At 41.6% G+C, this 23,752-nt stretch overlaps 1 protein-coding gene across 1 annotated transcript in view; it reads left to right on the forward strand.

Annotated features, from left to right (window-relative positions):
• fam222aa (family with sequence similarity 222 member Aa) overlaps positions 1 to 23,752 on the forward strand; it is a 67,231-nt gene that overhangs the window by 16,881 nt on the left and 26,598 nt on the right. Inside the window, exon 2 of the mRNA XM_055048924.1 lies at positions 17,394 to 17,536. Within this exon, the coding sequence (XP_054904899.1) occupies positions 17,440 to 17,536 (97 nt within the window). The 5' untranslated portion in view covers positions 17,394 to 17,439. The remainder of the gene's footprint in view (positions 1 to 17,393; positions 17,537 to 23,752) is intronic.

Below are 23,752 nucleotides of genomic sequence, written 5' to 3' on the forward strand. Positions count from 1 at the left end.
TTAAGGAACATATTCCTGGGACATTGTACAATAGTATATGATCCAACCCTAAGAGGATTCACAGTTCATGGACTCAGAGATGTTTAAATGAAGTCAAGGAAGTCTACGATATTATAAATAATATTCTATAAAGAGAAACTCGAATCTCTCAAAGTGTATATCAACAGGTCAAGATTTACGACACTGGAGATCATAAATTTCTCAACAAATGTCACCAGATGTCCTCAACATTCCTTCACCGTGGTCCATATTAAAGTAACAGAATCCGTCTCCTCTTGTCTCTTCCTTAAACTGAGAAGACAAAAAAAGTGAGCAGAAGACAGAGAAGTCTTTTCGGTCATCGAGTCCCCTCAGCAGATGAGACAGAGTTGAAGGAGGCGGGGGTTTGTTGAGAGGAACGCGCGGCGGTTGAAAACTGCAGTGACAGCAGAATGAATAAATTGAAAAATTCTCTCATTGTAAATTGTCTATCGCTCGTGACAAACGATCTGATAGGCGAACGGCCCGGGTTCCCGACGCATCCGTCCCAATAGAGCTGTGAATAACTGGTCTATCTCCACACTGCTTAGCACTGGCCCCGCGCTTAATAATTCATACAGTGTGAAATATTTTCCCCGGTACAGATATGCCAAAGAGCTGCCGGCAGCAGGCGGGGGCGGAGAGAAAGGTGTCCCTGTGGTGCTAATTTGGGGGGTGGAGGGGGGGCTGACGTGCATAGATTTCTAAGGGACCTCTAGTTGAGAAGAAGATGCCAGAGAGACATTTATTCTGCTCTATACTCTGTTATTAGAAGGAGCTGGGATGGAGATGCAGGAAGTGAGAGAGAGGCGTTTAAAGGGATGTTTCAGGATTTTTTAAAGTCAAGATGCAGTAAACGGTTATGGACAATCAATATGTTACCTGCAGTACATCAGTCTTACCATTTTCATTAGGTATAAATCCAGATTAGTTGATCCAAGAGGCTGAAGCTAACAGTTGTAAACGCGAATGTTTTATACATCTGTAAATCATCAGCGTTGTGTGGTCATTTATACAAAAGCCAATAATGTTTTTACACAATGCATGCAGGTTGGAGGCTGTGTGCGCCATCAATAATCTTCCTGTGTGAAGCAAATACTGTGAAGCAATTCTAGTCAAAGTAACTGACTTAAACTCTGGAAAGCTAATATTTATAGTGGCTTATACTATGAGTGATGGCGCAACCCATATTATCTTCCTGTTTGAAACACATACGGTAAATGGAACAATGAATACATTTTGGGCCAGAATAACTACCTCAGGCCTCAGCCACATGACTGTATTTTCAAGCAGATATATTTTCCTTTCCTTTTTAGTTTTTGGGGGAAAAAATTGACCAGTGTTGTCTGTTTAATGCCACTAAAAACAGAAATACACAAAAAAAACCTGTACCCCTCCACCAGCATATAGCAACACAATTAACATTAATTATTTATGAATTAAAAATAAGATCATCCTGGCTCTTTCTTAATGACTGTGTGCTCAGTCATTTTAACTATTTCGCTTATGTTTGATTTGACAACTGAGGACAAAGGGAAACAAATGTGTAATAATACACTAAAAACAAGTTTACTGCTGTTGCAGTCTCCAACAGAAAGTCATAGTGGGCATGTGAAAAGTAAACCAGTATTTTATCATCATATATGTTTCTGACACACTTTGATACTGTGAACAGAGTTTTCAAAAATGTCCACTTAAAGGAAAGTTCTAAAACACTTGAGTTTTTTTTATCACTACAGACAGTTTGCTTGTAGATAGAAGGACCCGATAGAATTGCAAACCTCCAATTTGCATGGCATCTGTGTTTGTGTGACTCTGATTTAATGTATGACGACGGTAAAAGTAGTTTAAATGAACATATTATTACATATTTTTACACAGCCTTACTTTTGTGTTAGATAGGTAGTTTTGCCAGAAATTCTTTTACATGTTCTTAGAAAATGTTTCACATGGGAAGGTCATTAGCAGCGCACTGCCTCCAGCCTTCATTATGCCCAGAGCAAATGCAATAATGATTCAAAGGTTCATTAAATAGCTGTAGCAATAATCTCTATAGGGCTTTAAAGATTGGAGTTGCGTTAAGATGATAAAACTTGACTCCTTTCACAGTTACTGTTAAATTTGTGTCCAGGATTAAGTCATCTGGAATCTTACTGAATGCAATTGCCAAGAAAAGCTTTTACTGCAGGTAAGATATTAACTGCTTATAACCTTTTAACAGAAACTCATTCTGAACTACCCCTTTAGTCAAGGCTCATCTGCCAGAAAGGAGAACAATTGTTCAGTCAGGCTGAACTCTCCCATCATCACAGATGTTGGAATAACAGGAGCTGTAAAGCAACTAAGTAGTTTTTGCTGTTTGCCCTGGTGAACGTTTCAGTCAGTCAGCGGGTTGTCCGTGGACACCTGCTTCAATTCCTTTCCTGTTTTTCCCATTAGATGGCTCCTCCTGTCTCAGAGTTCTGCAGCCAAAAAGCAACCGTCCCCGACCTTTTTGTCCCCTTTCATTCAAAGCCCACAGCAGCAGCAGCAGCTATAAAGCCACCCTCTTGTGTGCGTGAACGGGCGTGAGCAGATGTGTGCTCGAATGTGACAGTGTCATATTGCCATGTGTGGTTTTGTGTGACTCGTTCTGCAGCTCAGTCCTGTACAAACTGGGTTTTTATGGTGCGCATTCAGGCCCTGATACCAATTATGCAAACTATTAAAAATTTAAGGAGGACAGTCTTTTATAATTTAATCCTAAAGTAATAGATTCTATTAAAAATGTATGAGCGGAGCTTTATAGATGGAGCTAGAATTAGTGTCTATCAAAGACTCCAGTCAAGGATGCAGGGGGAATGGGCAGCAGGAGTGGCGGTATTGCCTCATTATTCAAATAGGATATGATTACCATAGAGCAGGAGTCCCTCCATGCTGAGGCAAAGGCTCTCAGGCCACTGTGGTCATGAACAGAGGAAAATTTCCTCTTTATGGTAAGACAAAACCTTATTCAGATTCCTCTTCTGACTTTCACATAGTGACAAGCGATTTGTTGTGGTTTAAAGCAGATTGTCGCTGAAATGCTCTCTGTCGTCTCGAGTTTCTCCTGCCTGTTGTTTCACTTGAGATTGTTTCTTGTCCCCACTGAAAGCATGTAGAAGGTGTTCAAGCATGAAAACAGGAAGCCTGCAGTGTTGTAACTTAATGGCTTATGCTGCAAGCGAAAGGCAGGCTCTTTTTTTTCTTTCTTTTTACCGGCCTCACTGCTCCCTGGTTTACCCCACCAAACTTCCTGAACAGGTCTGACTTTCCACTTTATGCATTCTGGGGTTTCTTTTTTTTTTTCTTTGATTAAAAGCTGCCTTCTTTGCTCTGCTTTACTTCTCCAGAGCTCAACTGTTTTTCCTGCATCACTGCTTTCAAGGAGCACAGATTGCTGAATTAGTTCTTTGTTGTGTGATTTGCTTTAGTTATTACAGGTAGAGAGCCACCCTGATCCAGATACCCTAACTGGCTCTGGAAAAAGCTCTGCGGTTATTAATGTGGTGCGGGAAGTGGATTTAAAAAGCCAATAAAAATTGGAATCCTCATGAAGCTTATATGGATCTCAAGTTCTGCCTCAGAGGTAAATTCCTCGCCTTTTTGATGTAATGGTTGCCTGTTTATGGAATAAATCCAAGGAGCTTAATCGATCATCTCCGTGGAAAGGTCAAGTGGAGAAGCTCTGGTGTTTGAAGTGCTTATCCCGTGGAGGAGTGCCAGAAATGTGACACCTCCTTATGAGTGGGTGGTGGCAGGCAGATTAGTGACGGACAGGGTGGCCCAGGGGGATGATTTAGGGAGATTCAGCTCTAAATACTCTGTGTGTATCAGGGAGGGAGAAACTGAAAGCTGCCTTGCTCCCAATCCGTATTTTCAACTGAAAAGGATATTAGTAGATTAAAACGAGAATTTACCAAAAAAAAAGAAAAAAAGTTGAAAAGTAGAAAACAGATGGGTCAAAGTTACTGAGACAAACAAAAAAATCCATAAAGGGACAGCTTGTGGTTTTTGAAGGATGCTTTTGGTAAACGTAGTGATGCACAAATCAATCAATTTCTATTTTTTTTTTAGATCTGATCTGTTTGTTCTCATTTTATTTTGGTAAGTGGTGTAGAACATGAACGAGAAAATATAATATAGGTCCTTTACTGAGTCAATGTATGTCCTTAACCTTTATTACATGTTTTTTTTTTTTTTATTAAATTCAAAAGTGCATCGCAGCACATGCTGTTGATTGTTATGTTGAAACCAAAAAGTTATATGATATTTTTGTTTTATATTTGATGCATTTAAGGAATTTTTGAGAAAAATATGTTTCTTTGTTTAACTTCCAATCATGGCTCAATGAATGAAAATAAGCTGTTTCAGATCTTTGACCAATTGACTGGTGTATCTCTGATTAAGAGGTTTTAATCAGTAACTCATACTTCCAGTAGATAATGCTCTTTCTATCTTTATTTAGTATAAATCTAGATAAGCTGGTTCAGCAAACATTGTTTTGTGAACCTTTAAACTTTTGCCATATTTGGATTAGGAGATTATTTGCAATGCAGATGTTAATTATTTCCACAGGAAATTGGTTCTACTGGTTTTGACCAGTAAGTCTAGATTTACTGGCCAAAGCAGAGATACTATATTGTCATTGCAACATGTAGCAACATTATACCATGTTTTCCTGATATTGTGTAACCCAAGGGTTATCTGCAAACGTTGAGATATTAACTGCTCGTAACCTTTTAGAATAACTTCTCTTAAAAAAGCCTGGACTATCCCTTTAATGTTGCTTGAGATTACCAGTCGGTCTCATTCCTCTGCAGTCAAATCTAATCTGGGTAGGGTGGCTGTGGGCAGCATGTGTGCTCAGAGTTGAAATAGGGCTTTCTCTGCCTAATCCTCTATCCAGGGATCACTCAGTAGGGTGAAGACAATTACCAGCCTGCTTTCTCATGCTAATGAAATCTCTAACTAGATCTTACAGAAAGAGGAAAAAATAGATGGAGAAGGAAGAGAGGCTGGGACAAAGGCGCGGAAAGATGACCCGACTAAAATGGGTTTTTAGATTACCATTTAATTATTGATAGTCAGCCAATTGTAGAGGCCTGAGCTCGGGATTAAGGAAGCATTTTCTAGCAAAGGGACAGATTATGAAGTTATTTTGGTGTGTGTACTAAGGGTCAGAAATTTGCTGAGACAAGACTTATGTCACCAACATATCAGCAGCTAAACTAACCCGCCTTTCACCTTTTTATCAGCTGCCTCCAGCAAGGTGTCTGGAGTGGTTTTAAATTGCATTAATATGCAGGAATTTATAGATCGGCTCCCTTGGCATTTCTGCAGGGAGGGGAAGAGAGTATTACGGTCCCCATCTGCACTAATTACTGGGTCTTGGCAGTGCTACCTGTCTCTTGTGAAGGACAAACCAAGGCACCAAAGCTGTAACACGCATGCAGGCTAAAGGAGCTCATCTGCTAAGGAGTCTTTTAGAAGAGCGATATCTCAGAGGGCTCTTTACTTGATGTTTGATGCTTTGACTACCATAAAAACATCTCTGCTGGCAAACATCAATAAATTAAAAGACTATTTAAGTTCTCTCATCTAGAGCTGAGAGAAAGATGCCAATGGGCTTTGTACCCATTTGTAGTAATCATTTCATGTGCACGAGATCTGTCATTATGCATCTGAACCCAACCACTTTTGACTGGTGGGATAGCTTTGAAATATGGGTGGAAAAAAGCTAATTATGGGAATAGCAAATTAAACAAATTAGTAGTTTCAAAAATCATTGCAAATAAACCATGACCGTCACAAATGCACTGGCCTCCCTCAAATGGTCAGGCTTGTTGCTCTTTATAAGTCTGTTCTGTCACAGAACTTATTTCTATTTTAAATCATCTTCTTCTTTTCTCAGTCCCTTGAGCCCTGACACCTACACTTTACCTGTTAAAACAGCCAACATCAGTGTCTTAACTCTTATTTTGCACTACAGGTAGCTCACTCTGCCAGGTTGACAGTTTTTCTGCAGTAAATCTGCATGCGGTAATTCCTTAGCCTGCTGTGGGCTTCTCAGGTTCCCATATTTGTCTGTCATCCTGTCAGAGACACTTCTTGGATCACTGCTGCACAAACATTTGCTTATGTTTGCGCCATCTGTGCTTTTAGCCAGCAGGTGATTACCAACCACAGACTCACCTCCCACTCTGTCCAACTGGACTGCCTATGCTTGCATGGCCAGGGCCAGTTTTCCAGAGGGAGAAGGATGGCAACATCTGGAGTAAAGAGAGACACTGCTGAGTCTGAGCAATGAAAACTTTGGCCTACTATATTCTATGTAGTTTCACAAACACAATGAGGTCCGTGACAGTGAGGCATAAGAACAGGAACTTTTTTTTTTTTTTTTTCATTTTATGAAAGGGTCATAAATGTATGTCAAGCATTTATATTCCACCTCTATGATAAAATTAAGTGCATCAAAGTGGGGTTATTCTTGTGGCAGCGGAGACTGTAGGACATTGGCAAACATTTCAAAACATGTTTGTCCATCCAATTGACAAATCAAGAGAACATTAATCAGAGATGGTCCATTGTTAACTCTGCAGGAACTTCAAACATCCACAGCTCAGGTGAAAGAATCTCTTGACAGAACAGTTTTTAATGAAATGTAACTCCAGTGGAAGATTGTCAAGAAATATTCAAGTGTTGAAGAAAATCTTTAAATTCTGATGGTAGTTTTGTTTGTCACCAGGCAATTTGTGGAAGGATCTTTGGTTCAAAGCTGCACAAATATTTTGGGAGTTTATTGGCCTGTGAGTTTGTGAACTATTATAACAAAGGGAGCTTGGGATGTAGTAATTGTTTTCTCACTTTTTCAGAGTGCAATTATGGTATAGTTTAATATTTAGTCTACTGTATGGAGGCTCAGGGCAGTAGATCTTCATACCAGGCCCAAGATGGTGCAGGTCACAGAGAAAGTCAAAAACACAAATGAGCAAATGGACAAGGAAGGATGTTAAAGTCGTAAATCTGTCTGAAAATCTATGTTAAGACTTGAAAAAAATGGTTCACAGATGGTTTCTGTCCAATCTGTCTGAGCTTGAGCTATATTGCTAAGAACAATGGAGAAAAATTTCCGTCTCTCAATATTGAGACGTGGCATCCTCCAAAAATACTTGCAGCTTAAATTTGAGCAAATGTTGGTTCAAGGGGGCTGGATACAAATGCACACCACACTTCTCAAACTTAGTTTGTGAAAATCTTTGAAAAATATGAGTCATTTACTTTCTTTTCATAATTATGTTGAGTTTGTCTGTCATATAGAAATTTGTAAAATACATTGGTAAATGTGGAAAAGTTCGACCACCATGGATCACACTACATGTGAAGGAAAATGTTGGTTAACATTTCCTACCAGCGTTTCTCTGAGCCGTTGTGTCATTCGCTCTTTTTCAGTCCTTAATATCAAGCGGAGCAAAAATGGCTTTGTCACACTTGAGATATATCGAATGAGATCAGTGTCAACATCTAGACGGTGCACTATTTGATTGCCTTGTGGGCCTGGCAACACACTAATCTTATGCATGACTGACTATTGGATCTGTGACATCTTCCAGTGAAAGACAGCGGAGTTGTCATTTGGACCGAGAGAATCTGGGTCACCCCAGGTCCTGCAGGAGGGTGGTGTTTGGACTTCAATTCAATTATTTCCCATTGATTGATTGGACACCCATCAATAAACACGCATTTCTGGGTTGGAGCGTTTTACACAAAGGTTTTCTCTTTTTTTCCCTCCTGTTCTCCTATTTATTCTTTTCTATCCTTAACTGACATAAGCCGTTCTTTGAAGTTCAGGAACCAAAGGAATGAGGAATGACAGCACAACAAACAATGAACAAAACACACACACACACACACAGGGACAGAGACAATGAGAGGTTTTTGAATATTCAAGTGAGACACCAGAGGATGGGTTGAGAACCAGTGTTTTATTGTTGCGTTAAGCCATGAAAGGATGCATCTGGGACAATAAAGAATTGTGTCACATTGGGATAAGAAATTCTGCATTATCAACAATGCTTTACAAATGGTGTGTAAGAAGGTTTACAGTGGAAAATATAAATCTCAAAGGAAAAAAAAAACAGAAAAGCGCAGCTTGTTTCTCACATTTGGGTGAAGTTACAGCAGGGGGGCTGGTGATGTATATCTGGAGTCCTTTCTGGAGAGCAGTCTGCACAGAGAAATGCAGAGTACGCACGAGGCTTTGTTTTTAAAATCTGTTGTATTTAGAGGTTTCTTGGTGTGAAGCAAGTAAATCATGAACTCCACATTCGTTAGGTTGATTACAACATTTCCAGTTAGATTGCGGCTGATTTAGCACCAATAAGAGATGATCGGCTTGTGTCTCCCCTGCGGTTTGTCTGACAATCTTAAGTCACTCTCTTATTGCTCAAGAACTCTGTCATGTAGGTACATCTTGATTCCACAGGATATTAGGTAAATCCACTGTTGGCAAATGCTTTTCTGATTCAACGTCAGGTGCATCAGGATTTTAGTCATGTTTAGATAATTTTTTACCTCATTTACTAAACAAACATGGATTATACAGCGGTGCTTTATTAAAAAGGGGGTTCTGCAAGAGTTCATGTAGTCTTTCTGAAAACCAGGTTTTTTTTAAGTTGAATTGCCAAATGTAAAACTCAGTAAAAAGCAACATAACTTTAGCTGTCATGACCTGCTGAGGCTAAAAGCTTTAGCAAAGCCTCACTTGAGATGAAGTGAATTCCAGCTCCCTCCTTCCACAGGGAGCTGACTCCTCTACCAGGAGTCAGCAACCTTTTCTATACAATGGCCATTTTTTTCTTGAGCTGTAAAATTGTTGATTAACAAACCAACTTTATTTCCCACTGCTAGTGCCAGATGAGGAAAAAGCAAACTAAATATAACTGTGTTAATTTCTATATGAGGCTACATGTGACACTCCAGGAAACTCTAAACTTGTCGCTTCTCTGCTTCTGGACGCATGGAGGACTTTGAAGTTTGACACTTTTCAAATCATTAATTTTTGTATGTAATGCTCCATTTTGACGTTATAAAGCTTACTGGAAATTGCCTGCACTGTAAACAATCATCTTTCACTGCGAAGAGAGAAGTACCAAATCGAACAAGATGATTGTTGGTGTGAATTGAGTACTTTCAAGTATTTCCAACACGAACTGAATGACTTTATTCACTTCCTTTTCTGCCATTGCCAAGCTACAACCATAGGCAGATACAGATCAAAACCAGTGGAGAAACTCAGAAGCAACTCCTGCTTCTGTTCTCTAATTGGCCCAGGTAAAATTCAACCATTGAGAAATCGGGCTCAATGGGAGAAATCCCAGATGGTCCACTGAAAGGAGATAAGAATCAAGGAAGGCAAATGGCCAGGCTGCCTCTAAGTGCTCATCTTTCCACATTATAAAAAACTACTTTAAATGCTGATTTAACTCACAACTTCTTCTCTTTTTGTCTGGAGTTATTGCTTTTAAAATCTCTTCCTTTTGCATCTGCAAAAGTTCAAAACTCAATGTCTGATTGCTTTGTTCATAGATGCAGCAGTTGGCTGTGAAGTCAATTAGTACTCATTTCTATTACAGGGCTGACATTAGTCTAGACAGGCGTGTTTTGATTAGAGATGACAGACGACTCACGGTGATTGGACTGCCAGACATTCCTCACCCTTCATCCCATGGGTGAAGCTATTGAAACTGACTGGAATATGGAAAGCAAGCAGATGAGTGTTTTTGCCAAACTGCCCTTCATCTGCAGAGAAACATGTTATAAAAATGACTTCTGAGCACACGGGACTGTATAAGCCACGGCGACGCTGACATGCCTCAGTACATCACATATATATTTATAAAGCTCAGCTGCCAATATGTTTTTCCAGCACTGTATATCATAGCAATAATGTCCAAACTGTGGGCTTTTTACACACAATGGCCTTTTGTTGTGCAGGTTATTTATTGTGCTGGTGTGAGGTTGTGCAGAGCTGGTGGGTGAGTGCATCCAGGGGCTTGTATTGTTAGGGAATCAGTGGCTCTTGTTTGTGGAGCTGGGACGGTTTGTTAACAATGCCTTTTTTATGTCCCAGAGTGCGTGCCTGTTGGCAAACGTCCCCTCTGAATTTTTGTTTGTGTGCGGTTTCGTTGTTTGCTGTATGTGGACTGGGGTCGGCGAGCATAACCCTCCCATTGTGTTCCCCCCCATCAGAATAGAGTAGTTTTATATCAGGCACATGTGAGCATTAGTGTGTGGGTGTTTTGAATATACAGTATGAGCGCAAATTATTTAGCGCTGCTGTGTGGAAATTGCAGAGCTGAAAGGGTCGGGGGGGGGCGACTGTCCCTTCCTAATGGAGGCTTTCACTCTGCCTCCATTCATGTGACGGTATGGTGACGGAGAAGGGGGAGCTGGGGATTAACGGGGTAGAGGCAGTGCCTTGTTAAAGAAAAAGAAAGGGTTTGAGTGTGTCGATTGGATTAACTTGTTTGGGCTTATTAAGAGGGGAGACACAGCAGCTTGTTAAAAGCACTGCATGGGGCGTCCCATTGTGAGACTGCAGGGTCACCATTGAGTTGGGATGGAGCCACACCCTAACGCATTACGGAGGCCGTCTGCCAGGCTCCTAATACTTGGAAATTTACTTACAGTGATTTTATGTTGAACATAACATCACTTTTCTGACATGATTATATATGTTTCTAATCTGCTTTTGGGAAAACAGCTTGAAGGCTAAGCAGGTTTAGCGCTCCACTTGCAACACCGCCCTGCAGAGAGAGGATCACGGATACTTGTTGACTCTAGAAAAGCACCAACATAACCTGAAGGTGCCCACATTCATCAAATTTTCAGTTTGAGTGGCCGGTCAGAAACTCAAATACCTTATTTTTTTTCATGTCAGCTCAAACCGGTGACACTGACACTGCTATTACTGAATGAAAAGGACTGGACATTAGGCATCTTCATTATCTGAGATGTTTAAAAAGAAGTCAGATAATGAATAGGAAGTATTTTAAAAGAAATTATTTTCTACAGCATTTCACCGTGTATGAAAAAAAAACAGCAATTTTGACTGATCTGTAGCTGATTTTACTCAAAATTTTTACATTTTGCTAAAGTTTGTGCATAAATATCTGGTAGTGAACAAGCACCACTTCAAGGAGGGACGTCAATGCCACCTCTGGCATTTCTTTGTTGGTTCATGAAAACTATCAAATCAGCAATGACCCTGAAATGTCTGTGAACACACACATTTTTCTGTGCTTTGCTAAGCCGTAGAAAGAAATTTATTCCCAAAGTGTTATAAACAAACATTCCTAAAAGTTTGCTGCAGATAAAAACAAATGTGTTGAGTCTGTTTTACCAGTTTGCAAAGTAGCTCACACTGCAGAGGGTCTGGTTCCTATGGTCCTGTCGAAAATAATAAGCTAGTTTTCGTCTTAAAAAAAAGAAAAAAACAAACGCTTGTGCCTACCGCAATCTGTGGGATAATCAAATGCCTTCTCTCCTTGTTACAGTTGCCTGCAAGGTTGTCCCTGAGAGCAATAATTGGAATATATGGCAATAGCACACCGAGCGTAACCACACTCCTTCTGGCAATGAGAAAAAGAGCCATTGGCTGAGCTGTTATACATTTAAAAAACTGTAAGGACAATAATTTAGGTGAGGAAAAAAAAAACAAATAAATCAGACATAAATGCCCCGTCTGCCAGTGTAGACTTCATAGTTAAACTCCAAGCTTCAATGTTGATTCCAGAAAGACTAGTGTCAGGAGATTTCTTCATGATCCATGAAAACCAAATATTTATGGAGCAACTGTTCATGTAAAACACAAGGTACGAAGATTAGCTATCACTGAGTATCATCTGCCATGTTCTGTCTTTCACCTAAAAAAGGTGTACCTCAGTACGCACACACGCAGTCACACGCACACACATGCACACACACAGACAGTTCACCTATGACCACCCTGTTCCACCCTGCACTTGGCAGGATGCTTATCTGAGTAGACAGCTTTGGGCGCGGAGAGCCATCTCCTCTGATCTCCACTGCAGTTTAAGAACCTTTTAACTAAGAAATAGCCCTCCGCCAAGCCCACTGCCTCCTGATTCCAGCTTATTCCTTCATCTCAAGGGACTGATCCCTCCCGCCTCCGTTGCGAACCCTGCAGCGGCGTTAGCAGAACAGGGATGGATCCGACAGACATCCTAGCTTTTGAGATATCTCTGCACTGCTGTAATAGGAGACCCAGTGGATTTGATGTACGAGTGAAGTGCAGGTGGTGTTTCTGAGCGGTCGGTGCGCACACACGCATGCACACAGAAAACCTAGCACCTTCACAGAGATTGACCTCGGCAAGACGGGCTGTTTTCTGGGCAGCTGGGTGATGGGTCACAGGCGTTTGGTTTCAGGGATAATTTTCTGCCACTGATGGACATCTGCTAAATGGTACAATAACCTAATGGGAGAAGATGAGGGGAAAAGGGGGACATGACAAACAAGCTGAAGACTTGCTCCTTTTGCTTCGCTCTTAAAGGCAATAATAGCGGTAAATTGGTTCCTGAAATTGAATTGGAAAAAAAGAGCCAGTCTCCTTTAGCAAAGTATAATGCCTCCGAATACATTTGGTGCACAGCAAATGGAGAAAAATGGAGGGTAGTTACACGATTGTCTTTCATTTCAGGGAGGGGAAAAGTGTGCCGGCATCCCCCCAACCCTCCCCGTTAAGGCCAGCTTTTAGTCTCAATCTCCACCACGTGTCTGGTTACCCTCTCTCAACCACTATCTTTGAACAAATGGACTGTGAGGATGGGCTCGTTGGGAAATTAGTATCCTTGCAGAGAGAACACAGAGAAAGGATTATGTGAATAGCCAGTAATGAGCTCAAAGTACCAGTGTGTTTGGGCCAGTGTTGCCTGTGTGTGAGAGGAAATGGCACTGTGAGCGACCTCTTTTTTTTTTATGTCTTTTTTCCTGAGCACCTGGCGAGACATAGAGTGGTCCCTCTTTTCCATCTGCAACATGTGTGTGTGAAAGAGAGAGAGGGTGAACTGAGGTTGTGCGGAGATTTAATTTGCTTAGATTTATCAGGGAGATGCATTTTAGTGCTTTTCTCACTGTCAGTTTTGTGCTAAAAGTGTTGTTTTGTGCTGCTGGTGACAGGCTTTAAAAATACTCATGTGACTTCGGGTGTTAAGTGCATTGTAGAAGCTTCAGGGTCCAGGGTCAAATTGTAAAGTCTTGGAAAAAAAAGGAAGGTTTCTTTTCTTAAAAAAAAAAAAAAAAAACTTTTCTGGAAGAAAGATTGAGGTATTTGAAGTGTTGATCCATGTTTTTATTACCTCTTCATCACCTTTAACAATTAAACACAAAAAATATTTTGGCTTCGGAATTAAATGGGCTTTTGTGCCACATTTCATGTTAAAAGACAAGCAAAATGGTTGTGATAAAGATTTATATTTTGTAATTGGGGAGACTATTCTATAATATTTAAAATTACAATATTTTGTGCATTATTATGCATGAAGCTTGGAAATAAATAAATGCTTTTCAAATCATTTGATGCATTAAGATTTTGCAATAATGTAAAAAAAAAACTGCCTAAGTATGCAAACATTTATGAACAGATTTCAATCAGTTTGCAGAATTTTGCCAAAAACATTTTCAAAAACATTCTTGCAGTACGATGTGTGTCAAAGTATATTTTCTAACTCCTTAATTTTAATTTGGAAGACATCGCTGCTCAGGTGAAGTCAACTCTTTCTAGATAATAGCAAATACCTGCATAAATGTTTGCACCGTAACTTTCATGAGCAAATCCATCACAATTCACCTTCTTGTCAACATAAGCGTTTCAACATTACGTCTACTGCTAGTAGTAGGAGTAGACGTAATGCTAAGAGTGATAGGAGTGTGTTAATACGCCCAGAGGGGAGCTGATGAAAAATATCAGCTTCATGAGGACAAGATGAAACCTTAGTAATAATTATGTAGGAGCTAAAAAATACATATAAAGGTAGCCCAACTCCTGACCGTTTGTCTGAAAGGTAATTAAACTGATTTAATTACCTTTTATATGCTATTTGAATTTTATAGCATATTATATGTGTATGATTAAGCCTCTTATTGTGAAGGTTTGACTCTTGTCTAACTTGTCTAAGTCCTTCAGCCTCGTATTTAACTGTTCTGCTGAGTTTAGGCAGACATCTGGTTACAGGACCAGAAGTCCAAGAAATTTAACAAAATAGTAAAAGTAAAACACGCAAAACAAAAAAAAAAAAACAACAACAGGCAGTCCTGAATGCTGAATACGTCCAGCTAATAGTTAGCTCATTTAGCACTGGCAGCCATTATTCCTCAGCTAGAGGCAGAGGAATACTTTTGTTTTAAGAAAAGAGGGGAGAAAAACTCTTCAGAAGTGTGTCTGTGGATAGAAAAGTTAAAATTTTAACATTTTGTCGTTAAAATTGAATATCACGTTTTTAATTTAACTGCTTTCTGCTTCTATGTCCTCTGAACTGCTTAAGAACCTGAATTTGATAAATAATTGAACACAAACACACTTATAAAGGTTGGTCATAGTAACAACATTTTATCACGGTAATTGTTAAAACCAAGAGAATCATCCTTATAGAAACAACTTAAGTAAACTAAAGGAAAATTAAAAACAATCATAGCCACATGTGTGCTAACTGCAGTGGACAGAATGCATCGCATAGACAATTGAATGATTATCAATAATGATTGTGTGACTGTCAAAATCCTCTAATCCATCGCAATGTAACACTGTTTTATCTCTAACCCCTGTTTGTTGTGTTGTGTTGGGTCCACCCAGATTTTTGTGACAGTAACGCTTCCCTTTCAACGGCTGGCTCCAAACAGACACCAGAAAGGAAAACTGACTCAAATCAAACCAGAAGTAACTCTTATGATTGTCTGTAGAACCACAGTGTAGTAGTTGATTATCTATCCCAAGGACATAAATGACAAATTGTTGTGTGTGTGTGTTTGAGGTCACTTTACTTTTCTGTTTTATCACTTTCCTTTCCTCCCGTGAGCAGACAGTTGACAAACTGGCACATTACCGCCCCCTAGGAGGCTCTTGTGAAAAATCTACAGCGCTGGTGTGCTTTTTAGTCCAAAAGCAGCATACGCTGGGTTCTCCATAGGAGTCAGCTTCACACTGTGATGCAGAGATGAGATTTACGACTGTTTAAATGGAGCCAGATCATGTGAATCTGTTTCTTTCGAAGAGTCGTTCAAACTATTATTATCTTATTTTTAAATAGCCAGCTAGAGGGAACTTATTTCACACTGAGACAAATGATGGTTATACTGTTTTGTCATTTTGAGCCTGCTGCAGACGAGGCACTTGTATGGAGTCAGTGTGGACAACACACAATGAATATGATGTTTGTATGTCAAAACAGTACAGCACATGTACTTTGCTGTGCTCCTCCTATTGTGCCTGTGCTCTGTGTCACTCATTGAAGCAGCAATGGAGGATGTGAAGCACAGTGAAATACAGCTTGCAACTGCAACTCAGTACCCATTATTTATGTTAAATACTTAAGCAATAGATTCGATTCACTTGCACTTCGCTCAGCCTGCAAGTACCTAGAGTGGAAGGCTGTGGGTTCAGCCGGGAAAAGCACAACTATTATATTGTTTCTGGACATGCATAAGTTCGAGGAGACATTTTATATTTCTCACTTTGATCAAATACTGCTGGTACATCCCATCATTTGTGGAGTTCTTTTGATTGAACGCTTTAACAATGGCTTGAAATTTACGACCATTTGCAGCAGTGTTCTGCATTTGTATAGCCTTTAAATGAGCAAGAAGAGGACCCAGAGCTCCATGACCCACCATTAATTCATCCTGCAATCACTGCAATTGTTTTCTTTCATAATACAATGATAATCTATGAAAGCCAGTAATGGACTGATGGCAGGTGGCTAAATGTTCGTTTAGCAATTCACTGAGAAAATAAATAGCAGAGGACTCGGCTGTGACATGCGCGTGAGAAATCATTTTTCAATACTCTGCCACGCGTCGTAGCCGGAGAGGCCGGCTCTGAAAGCACACATGAAATATTTGCCTCTGCTCTGCGTTTTAACATGGGAGGAGACAAGCTTGGATTGTAACAATAGTGTTTCGTGCTGATGCTTTTGGAAAATAAAGCGACTCACACACAGGCAGTGCCGAGATTAAAGCCACGATCCTTTTTCTTTTGCTAATAAATGTGACCATGATCCATTGTAGGTAAAACTGGGCTTCAGTAAAAGCATGCTGAGTAAAAAAATAGAGGAGTAAATTTCGATCCTTATCTTATGAAAACACTTTCTGGGCTCAAATAGCTGCTTCGGCTGCTTTTATCTGCCACATAATGCAAGTGGAAGACTTTGTAATCAGTCATCATTGTGTTGTGTGACACAGCGATGCTCCTGATGAATGATACCCTCCATGGTTTCTGATTGTTCAGGGTTGTTATTCAGCTTTCTTTCATATATATATTCATATTTATATCTGACCACGTCTTGTGTTTCCTCTGGGAATGCGATGGGCTTTTTGAGAGGAGACCAGTCGCCTCTGCCTCCGTGTTCCTGAGTGAAGGTGGCGGCGGGGAGCAGAGTTGGAGATTTATGGCCTAGAGGGAGATTGATTAGTGCCGTCACTAGCCCTGATGTACAGTTGGCAGTCTCTCCCCTCCCATCCCATCACATCTGCTCGCACACACACTTTCACATGCGACTGTACGGTTCAACTCATACATCCAGACGCAGCTCAGGGCCCCAGGCCTTCCCTGACAGTCCCCCTGAGCTGTTGCATGTTAAGTTGTAGCAGACCGACTGCTGTTTTCTCAGCATTCCCTTTTCTGTTTTTTGCTTTCGATAGATAACGCCATCAATCACCACATCCACACCGTCCTGGAAAGAATGTGGCCCGATGTGGCTGAGTGTTGCTATTTTCTCTGTGATTGTGAAAGGTTTTTTTCGGAGCAACAGACAGGAGATGCGGTTGAATGGCTGTGTGGATATGCTGTTTGAAGCTGCAGAGTGACTGCTCTGGACTCTGCTCTGCTCCCGTGTCAACAGTGCCCACCCACCCCCCACTTCCACACTCTGCAGGTGTGTGTTTATCATTCAACACACAGAGCTGAGAGGCAGGCAGCTGCAAGCATGCTTCCCAATTAAATCCTCGGTGAGAAAGCCCCCAGTGGCTCCCAGACCCGGCCATGCACAGCTTTGACCTCGTATCTTACTTGCTTTAACATCCGTCCTTGTTTTTTTTTTTTTTTTTTTTTTCTGACTCAGGTTGTCCGCAGAACTCCCCCGGCTGTGATACTGTGCCCACCTCGCCATGCTGGCCTGTCTGCAGAGGAGGCAGAACCCCCCGCCCCAGCACCCGGTGTGTGCCAGCAAGACCTTGGAGCCGCCGCAAGTCCTCGGACGGAAATGTAAGTTAACAACAACTAAGGATGCCTATGTTTAGGCTACCTACTGAGTCTGAAAAAGCCTGGAAAATTTTGGAATTTGATTTCAGTATTTTCCAGGTCTGAATGCGTACAGATAAAGAAGAACATGGAAAAATATTTGGACTTCAAGACTTTGCGTGTCTAATGCTATGTCCTTTCTTCTAATTGTCCTTCATTTGTTTATTCTTTTTTATTCTTGGCATATTAATCCCATTTTTGTGTCCTAGCTTCATCATTTTCTCTCTTACATCTGTTCTTCCTTCTTTCCTTTTTGCCTTCCTTTCTTTCTTTATTTTATCCATCCTGCTATCATTCGGTAACACCTGCCTTCTTTCTGTCTTTCCTTCCTGCACAACTTAATTTCTTCCTTCTTTCCTTCTTGTGCCCCTATTTCTTGCCCTTGTTTTGTCTTTTTATCCTTCTTTTTATCATTCCTTTCTCTCCTTTCTTGTGCCTTTCCTCTCTTCTCTCACCACACTGTAAAAATGCCCGCCATAAGCATTTTTATCTTTAGTATTTAAAATTTCACAAGGACCATTAAGGACTGAGAAATCCGGAGAGTCGAGGATGAACACGTCTCCTTGACAGATGCTTAGGTTTGTCGTTTCTGTTTAATCTGCTGCTCATGCTGAATGTTGGAGGTCGGTGGTTCACCAGGACGGTGAGGTGAACAAAAAGTTTCCGTTGTTGTCACTTTGTTCCCTCGCCACTCTGTGGAATTCTAAACAGTTTTATTCAATTTGCACTTAGACCTTGGATTGCTGCGTTGTTTGGCTGCTCATTGTGGGGGAGGCTGTTTAACTGTGCTGATTGTGCAGTCGTGACAACAGGGCTGAACAGACACTGTTTAACGGGCCTCACTGGCCCCGCTGACCCTCAGGGTCTGTAAACATTTACAGTGTCTGGCCCTGGACGTGCCGGCCGCATCTAAAGCGTGGCAGCTGCTGCGTTTGTTCCCCGAGCACCGTCCTCTGTCTGCTCACAAAACGCAGTAAAGGGACAGAGGAGAGCGAGGGTGGAAAACTGCTAAAGGCCTCACAGAGCTGTGACCAGGTTGGGATTAGAGAGAGCTGCAGCCATCAGGAAAGTGAATTTCTCCCAGGTGTTTAGATAAGCATCTTTTTAATAAGTGAGAGAAGTGTTAATTTTGTCCGTAATAAACTGTCCTTGAATGTATCACTGCTGCTGTTTATATGGAAAACACATGAGCTCCTTCAAGCTGATTGTAAATCCTTCTGATGGGCACAAGGGGTTTGAATCCAGTCGTTATACTCAAACGTTACAAACGAATCATCTTTCAAGGAATCAGTTCACCAAAAAAATGTCATCTCAAGGCACTTTACAAACCGGTCATTTCAATTCAGAACCAGAATGAGTGAGAATAGCAGGATCTCTTTGATAGAGCAACACCAAGTACAAATTGTAAGATGGAAGGATTATGATACATGGCTTAAATTTTTTTATCACTAAAAAACTGAAAAATGTGGCATTTCAGAAATGTACTTTTTGTTCCTTTTTATCCAGTTTTTCTTCGAGGGTTAACCTGCACTTACTCCTTTCCTCAACCCCATCGACTCTGACCAGCTTCCATGTTCCTGCTGAAGAAAAGTGTCCCACAGCATGATACTTCCACTTCAGCCCCCCAGGGGACGGTGTGTTTATTACGTTGTACAGTGTTCTCTGGTACATTTACTGAAAAAGAAAAAGGGCAGATTTATCGTGCACATGACCAACCGTGCAACTTTCAGTAGAATCTCCCACCTGAGCTGTAGATCTCTGAAGCATCTGTGCAGGATTTTATCTTTGGGTATCATAGAAAAGGAGATGAATATTTATATAAAGCCATATTTTTCTGGGGGATTTTTCTTGTAAAAAAATTACATTATCCAATTTTATCCATTTTTACAGCTTTTCATGACCTTGGGTTGACTTTTTATATATATTTAAATATGATGCAACTAAACCACATTCAGGTTTGTCATTTTAATGAAATAAACTTTGAATGTTCAAAGTGTTTGATACTTTAGCAAGGCTCTATATTCATTCATCTATATGAATATTTTATACTGTAGTAACTTGGCTTCTTACTAACCAACCAGCTACTTCTCTGCTCAAATAACACTTCAGTAGTCTGTTACAGAAATCAGTACCAACAAGGTGACTCTGTGCTACTTCTGTGCTCAGATCTGGAGTTCACTTTTTTCTTGTTTCTGTGGGGATGATTCATAAGGAGCTACAGGAGAGAGAGAAAGAGAGAGGAAACTTGAGATCATGAAGCTCTGTGGCCGGCTGGAAGGTGTGGCTCCTTATCTGAGAAAAGGTTCGCCGATGTTCACTAATGAAGTTTCAGGGAACGGCGAACAGAGAGGGGGGAGGGAGGAAAATGGACTGTTGAAAATAAAATTAGTAAAGGCAAGAAGACAGAGGGGGAGGAAGGAGAAATGGAGGAAATCCTCAATAGTGCTCTTAATCGATTCCCCACTTCCAATTTCACAGGATTAGCCCACTTCCTCTCAAGGTTCTTTATTGAGGAGCAGCCAGTGTGAGTTAGGACTCAAATCAATAGAGAAAAAGAACAGTCTCCACTCTTTCCCCTTTCTCCTCCCTCTTACTGACCCTCTATGTCTAGCTCCACTTGCCCACCTGTTAAACCCTTTGATTGAAGGACTGCTACAGCGGCCGAGTCCGAGGTTCATAATGAGGATGTTTGGACATAATAGCCTTCTTTCTGTCCTTGGGTGGGAGGGGGTGGTTAGTGTTGGATTTCCACCACGGTGCAGCACTTGGCCTCAATAAGGCGATTGTTCGTCCAAACCCAGAAGGGGTTCAGAGAAGCAGACAGTGGGTCTGGCTGCTGGAGTGGGCAAACTCAGGTCATCTCGCGGAGCCGGGTCCTCGTGACTGATTGGCCGTGGCCCAGATTTTCTCGAATGGAGTCTGATCGTGGGTAAGGTGACCCAGGCTGCAGAGGAGAGCACAGCCTACAAACACAGAGTGGGAGCACTGGAGGGGGATTACCTGGCAGGGAGCGGTGCCATTTGCATCTGCTGTCCTTTACTGAAACATTTTAAGAGTGTGTGTGTATGTGTGTGTGTGTAGTCAGGATAAGAGCACGAGAAGAAGCTTTTTTTTTTTTTAAAGAAAAATCCGTGCATGCAGATGCTGAGTGGCTGCACAGTTCATTGATGCGACTCCCATTAAAAATCCCTCATACCCTCAATAAAAAAGGACTTAACTGGCTCTACCATCAGCTGGAAGCGCTCAGATCGGCTAGCCAGACAATCAATTTCCCCCGAGCGCACAGAGCTTAGCAGGAGAAACGGGAGGCGGAGAGCGGGATGTTTCCATTATCACAGCCCGCTCCGAGTCTGGGCTTTGAAAGGGGCGGGGTGATGTACTGGAGAGCAAGGAGTGCACTGGGAGAGAAAGGAGGGAGGGAGGCAGCAGAGTGAGATAGGGAGAGACAGACAAGTGGAGAAAAGACAGAAGCAGAAAGGGAGACAGAGAAGCTGGCTTTTCAGAGAGCTATTGACCACATGCCCTTAAAAATATCATATTGGATTAGCCTCACAGGGGCAGCCTTTTGATATTTTTCTCTTTGGCTGTAGAATTAAAAGGAGTGTAGAGCATTACTTGAATTATAAATCATAGGCACTTGCTTTCACTGCACCCAAATTCCTCGCATATGTGGCTGCACTCTCCAGCACCAGCCCCTGTCATTTTTAATTAAATCCCCGCTTATGGGTGACATTTGTAGCCACCCCCGAACCCCCACCTTCTCCTCCGTCCTGCGCTCCACATCTCTATACCGCTGCCCTAGATGGAGACATGAAAGGCAGAGACGGTAGCAGAGCCAGGGCTTCTCACAGTGTCATGCCCCAGAGAGAGGGCACCCATCCAGACGGATGAGAGAGAGACAGAGAGGCCCTGCGGGGAGAGATGGGGTGAATGGATGGCACTGACCCCAACCATGGTGAGCCAGTGGCCATCTCATTTTTTTCACCCATCTCGTCCCTTGATTGTCACCCTTTGATGTGAGAGCCTCAAGATAAAACCGTTAAACTCAAGATGCACTGATCTGAGATTTTTGTGGCCAATTCCAGATCACTGATTTCCCGCTGTATAGACACATCTGTCGCACGCCTGGAAATGTTTTTCATATTGAGAGATGCATCTTTTCCTACAATATCCTTTGTGAATATTAGCTGTGTTCAAACGACTGGAATAAAAGCTCCTTTTGCTGCTATATGTTGAATAAAGAAGCTTTATTGTTGCTTTGACCAATAATTAGGACAAGAGGCAATATCACAGTGTTTGAAAGAGGGAAGTCACCGTTATACAGCCCCACAGTTAAACAGGATTTCAATATTTCAAAACTAACATTTAAACTGTCTAGTAGCATTTAGCACAGTTAACTCAGTAAGTCTTATTAAATTTAAAATGAGTTTAATTCATCTGAGAAACTTGTTTCTGATAGAGAATGAGAGCATGAATCTCTAAAAAGATAAAACAATGTGAAACAAGCATTGGCTCTAAAAAAAAAACACTTGTTATAAATGCTGGTAATTTTTTGGTAATCTCCTGTAATCAGGTGACATGTAGCAACATCTCTAATGTTTAAAAGTAGCTGGCATCTAGGAAGCATCTTTCATCATTTCTGCTCCGTTCAGCTTCATCTTTAAACGCCTCATTGATGTCGAAAATGCCTAACTTTGAATCATCTCCCTTCCACACAGAAGAGTGCTGTTTTCAGTGCTATCTGATAGCACTCATCTGTGGTAAACTCACTGATCAAAAACATTAAATTATCAGCTTACACCGATTTCTGGCCATTCATGCGATCATCAGACAGTTCCTCTGCGCTGCTCCTCTTAAAACATTTCTCCTGTACCAGAAAGGAGACTTGAGCCAGCCCAGCGATGAGTAACACTGAGGTGGCTGGACAGGAGGCCCCACCAGCCCCCACCTCGACTCTGCCACTCTCCCTCTCCTCTTGGCCCAGACTCCAATTACACCGCCACATGTCAGCTTAAGAATAACAGGTCCAGAATCTGTCACTTGACTGGCTGATGGAGATATTTCTGCCTGGTTATTTTTCAGATTCCGGCAGGTTTTCATTTGTTTAATTCTTTAGCAGTCGCATTTGTGCCTGGATGACATTTTCTCAGAAAGAAGCTGTCACATTGTGTGTGCACATTTTATCTGGGCTCAGTGTAGATGCTGCCCTTGTTAACCACACGGCTCACTGCTGCTCCCAGATTTGTCCTGTCACTGGTTCAGACTGAGGTCTGAACCAGGTGTTCAAGTCCAAGGGCAAACATAGTGATTTGGTATACTTTTAGAATAAAATAATTCCATCATTTTTAATTAAATCAGAAAGAAATCAGGAAAATTCAGGTGGTTTCCTGGTAAATACAGCCTCCAATCAACTGGGGTAGAATTTATTTCCGACTCTGCCTTGTTGCACACGGTAACAGACTAGCCCACCTGTAGCCATAACCCTCTGTGACAACAGCCCGGAGGCCCACTGTGCCAATCAGCCAGGTGTAAATGAAATTTCCCACAGAGCCTGATATCCCAGGTTCATTCCATGTCAAGCCGGGTTCAGCCCTCCTAGAGCTTGATCGACAGAGACAACCGGGCCTTGTCACACTCAGCCTCAGGACATGACACGGAGGTTCACCAGGGAATTGTAGTTTTCCTAATAGCCCTGTGCCTCTGCAGGCAAAGCTGCCAGAGCCATTAGTTTGACTTTGCTTTTTAGCTGCTTCTCTTCCTCTAAACCGAGGTAATATGCTCAGGTAACGACCTCCAGCCAACTCTCCTCTACCGTTTTTCTGAGACGGTGTGGAACATAACAGCAGAATTAGCCGGCCATATCAGATTGCGGCACAGCACCTCGACGGCTGCTGTCTGGGAGAAAAAGTGAGACGGGGAGTGTTTTTCAGATGAATATTTAAGCATGGTCACCGGCGGCTGCAGCAGCAGAAATAACAACCTTTACCCTGATTGCCTCAGCAGCGAACTGGGGGAAAAGGAATGGAGATGGCGAGGGAGAGCGAATCTGCATGCACTTGACCTTTTCCCACTGATTGAACCACCTCATTTCTCACTCCCATTTGAAATTCCACAGGAGGCCCACTGAAACTGTCATTACTCCCCATTCTGCTGGAGCAGAAGTAGAGGTCAGGAGGTTTT

Source organism: Poeciliopsis prolifica, unplaced genomic scaffold (assembly GCF_027474105.1).
Source record: "Poeciliopsis prolifica strain line A6 unplaced genomic scaffold, Auburn_PproV2 SCAFFOLD028, whole genome shotgun sequence".
Lineage (NCBI taxonomy): Eukaryota > Metazoa > Chordata > Actinopteri > Cyprinodontiformes > Poeciliidae > Poeciliopsis > Poeciliopsis prolifica.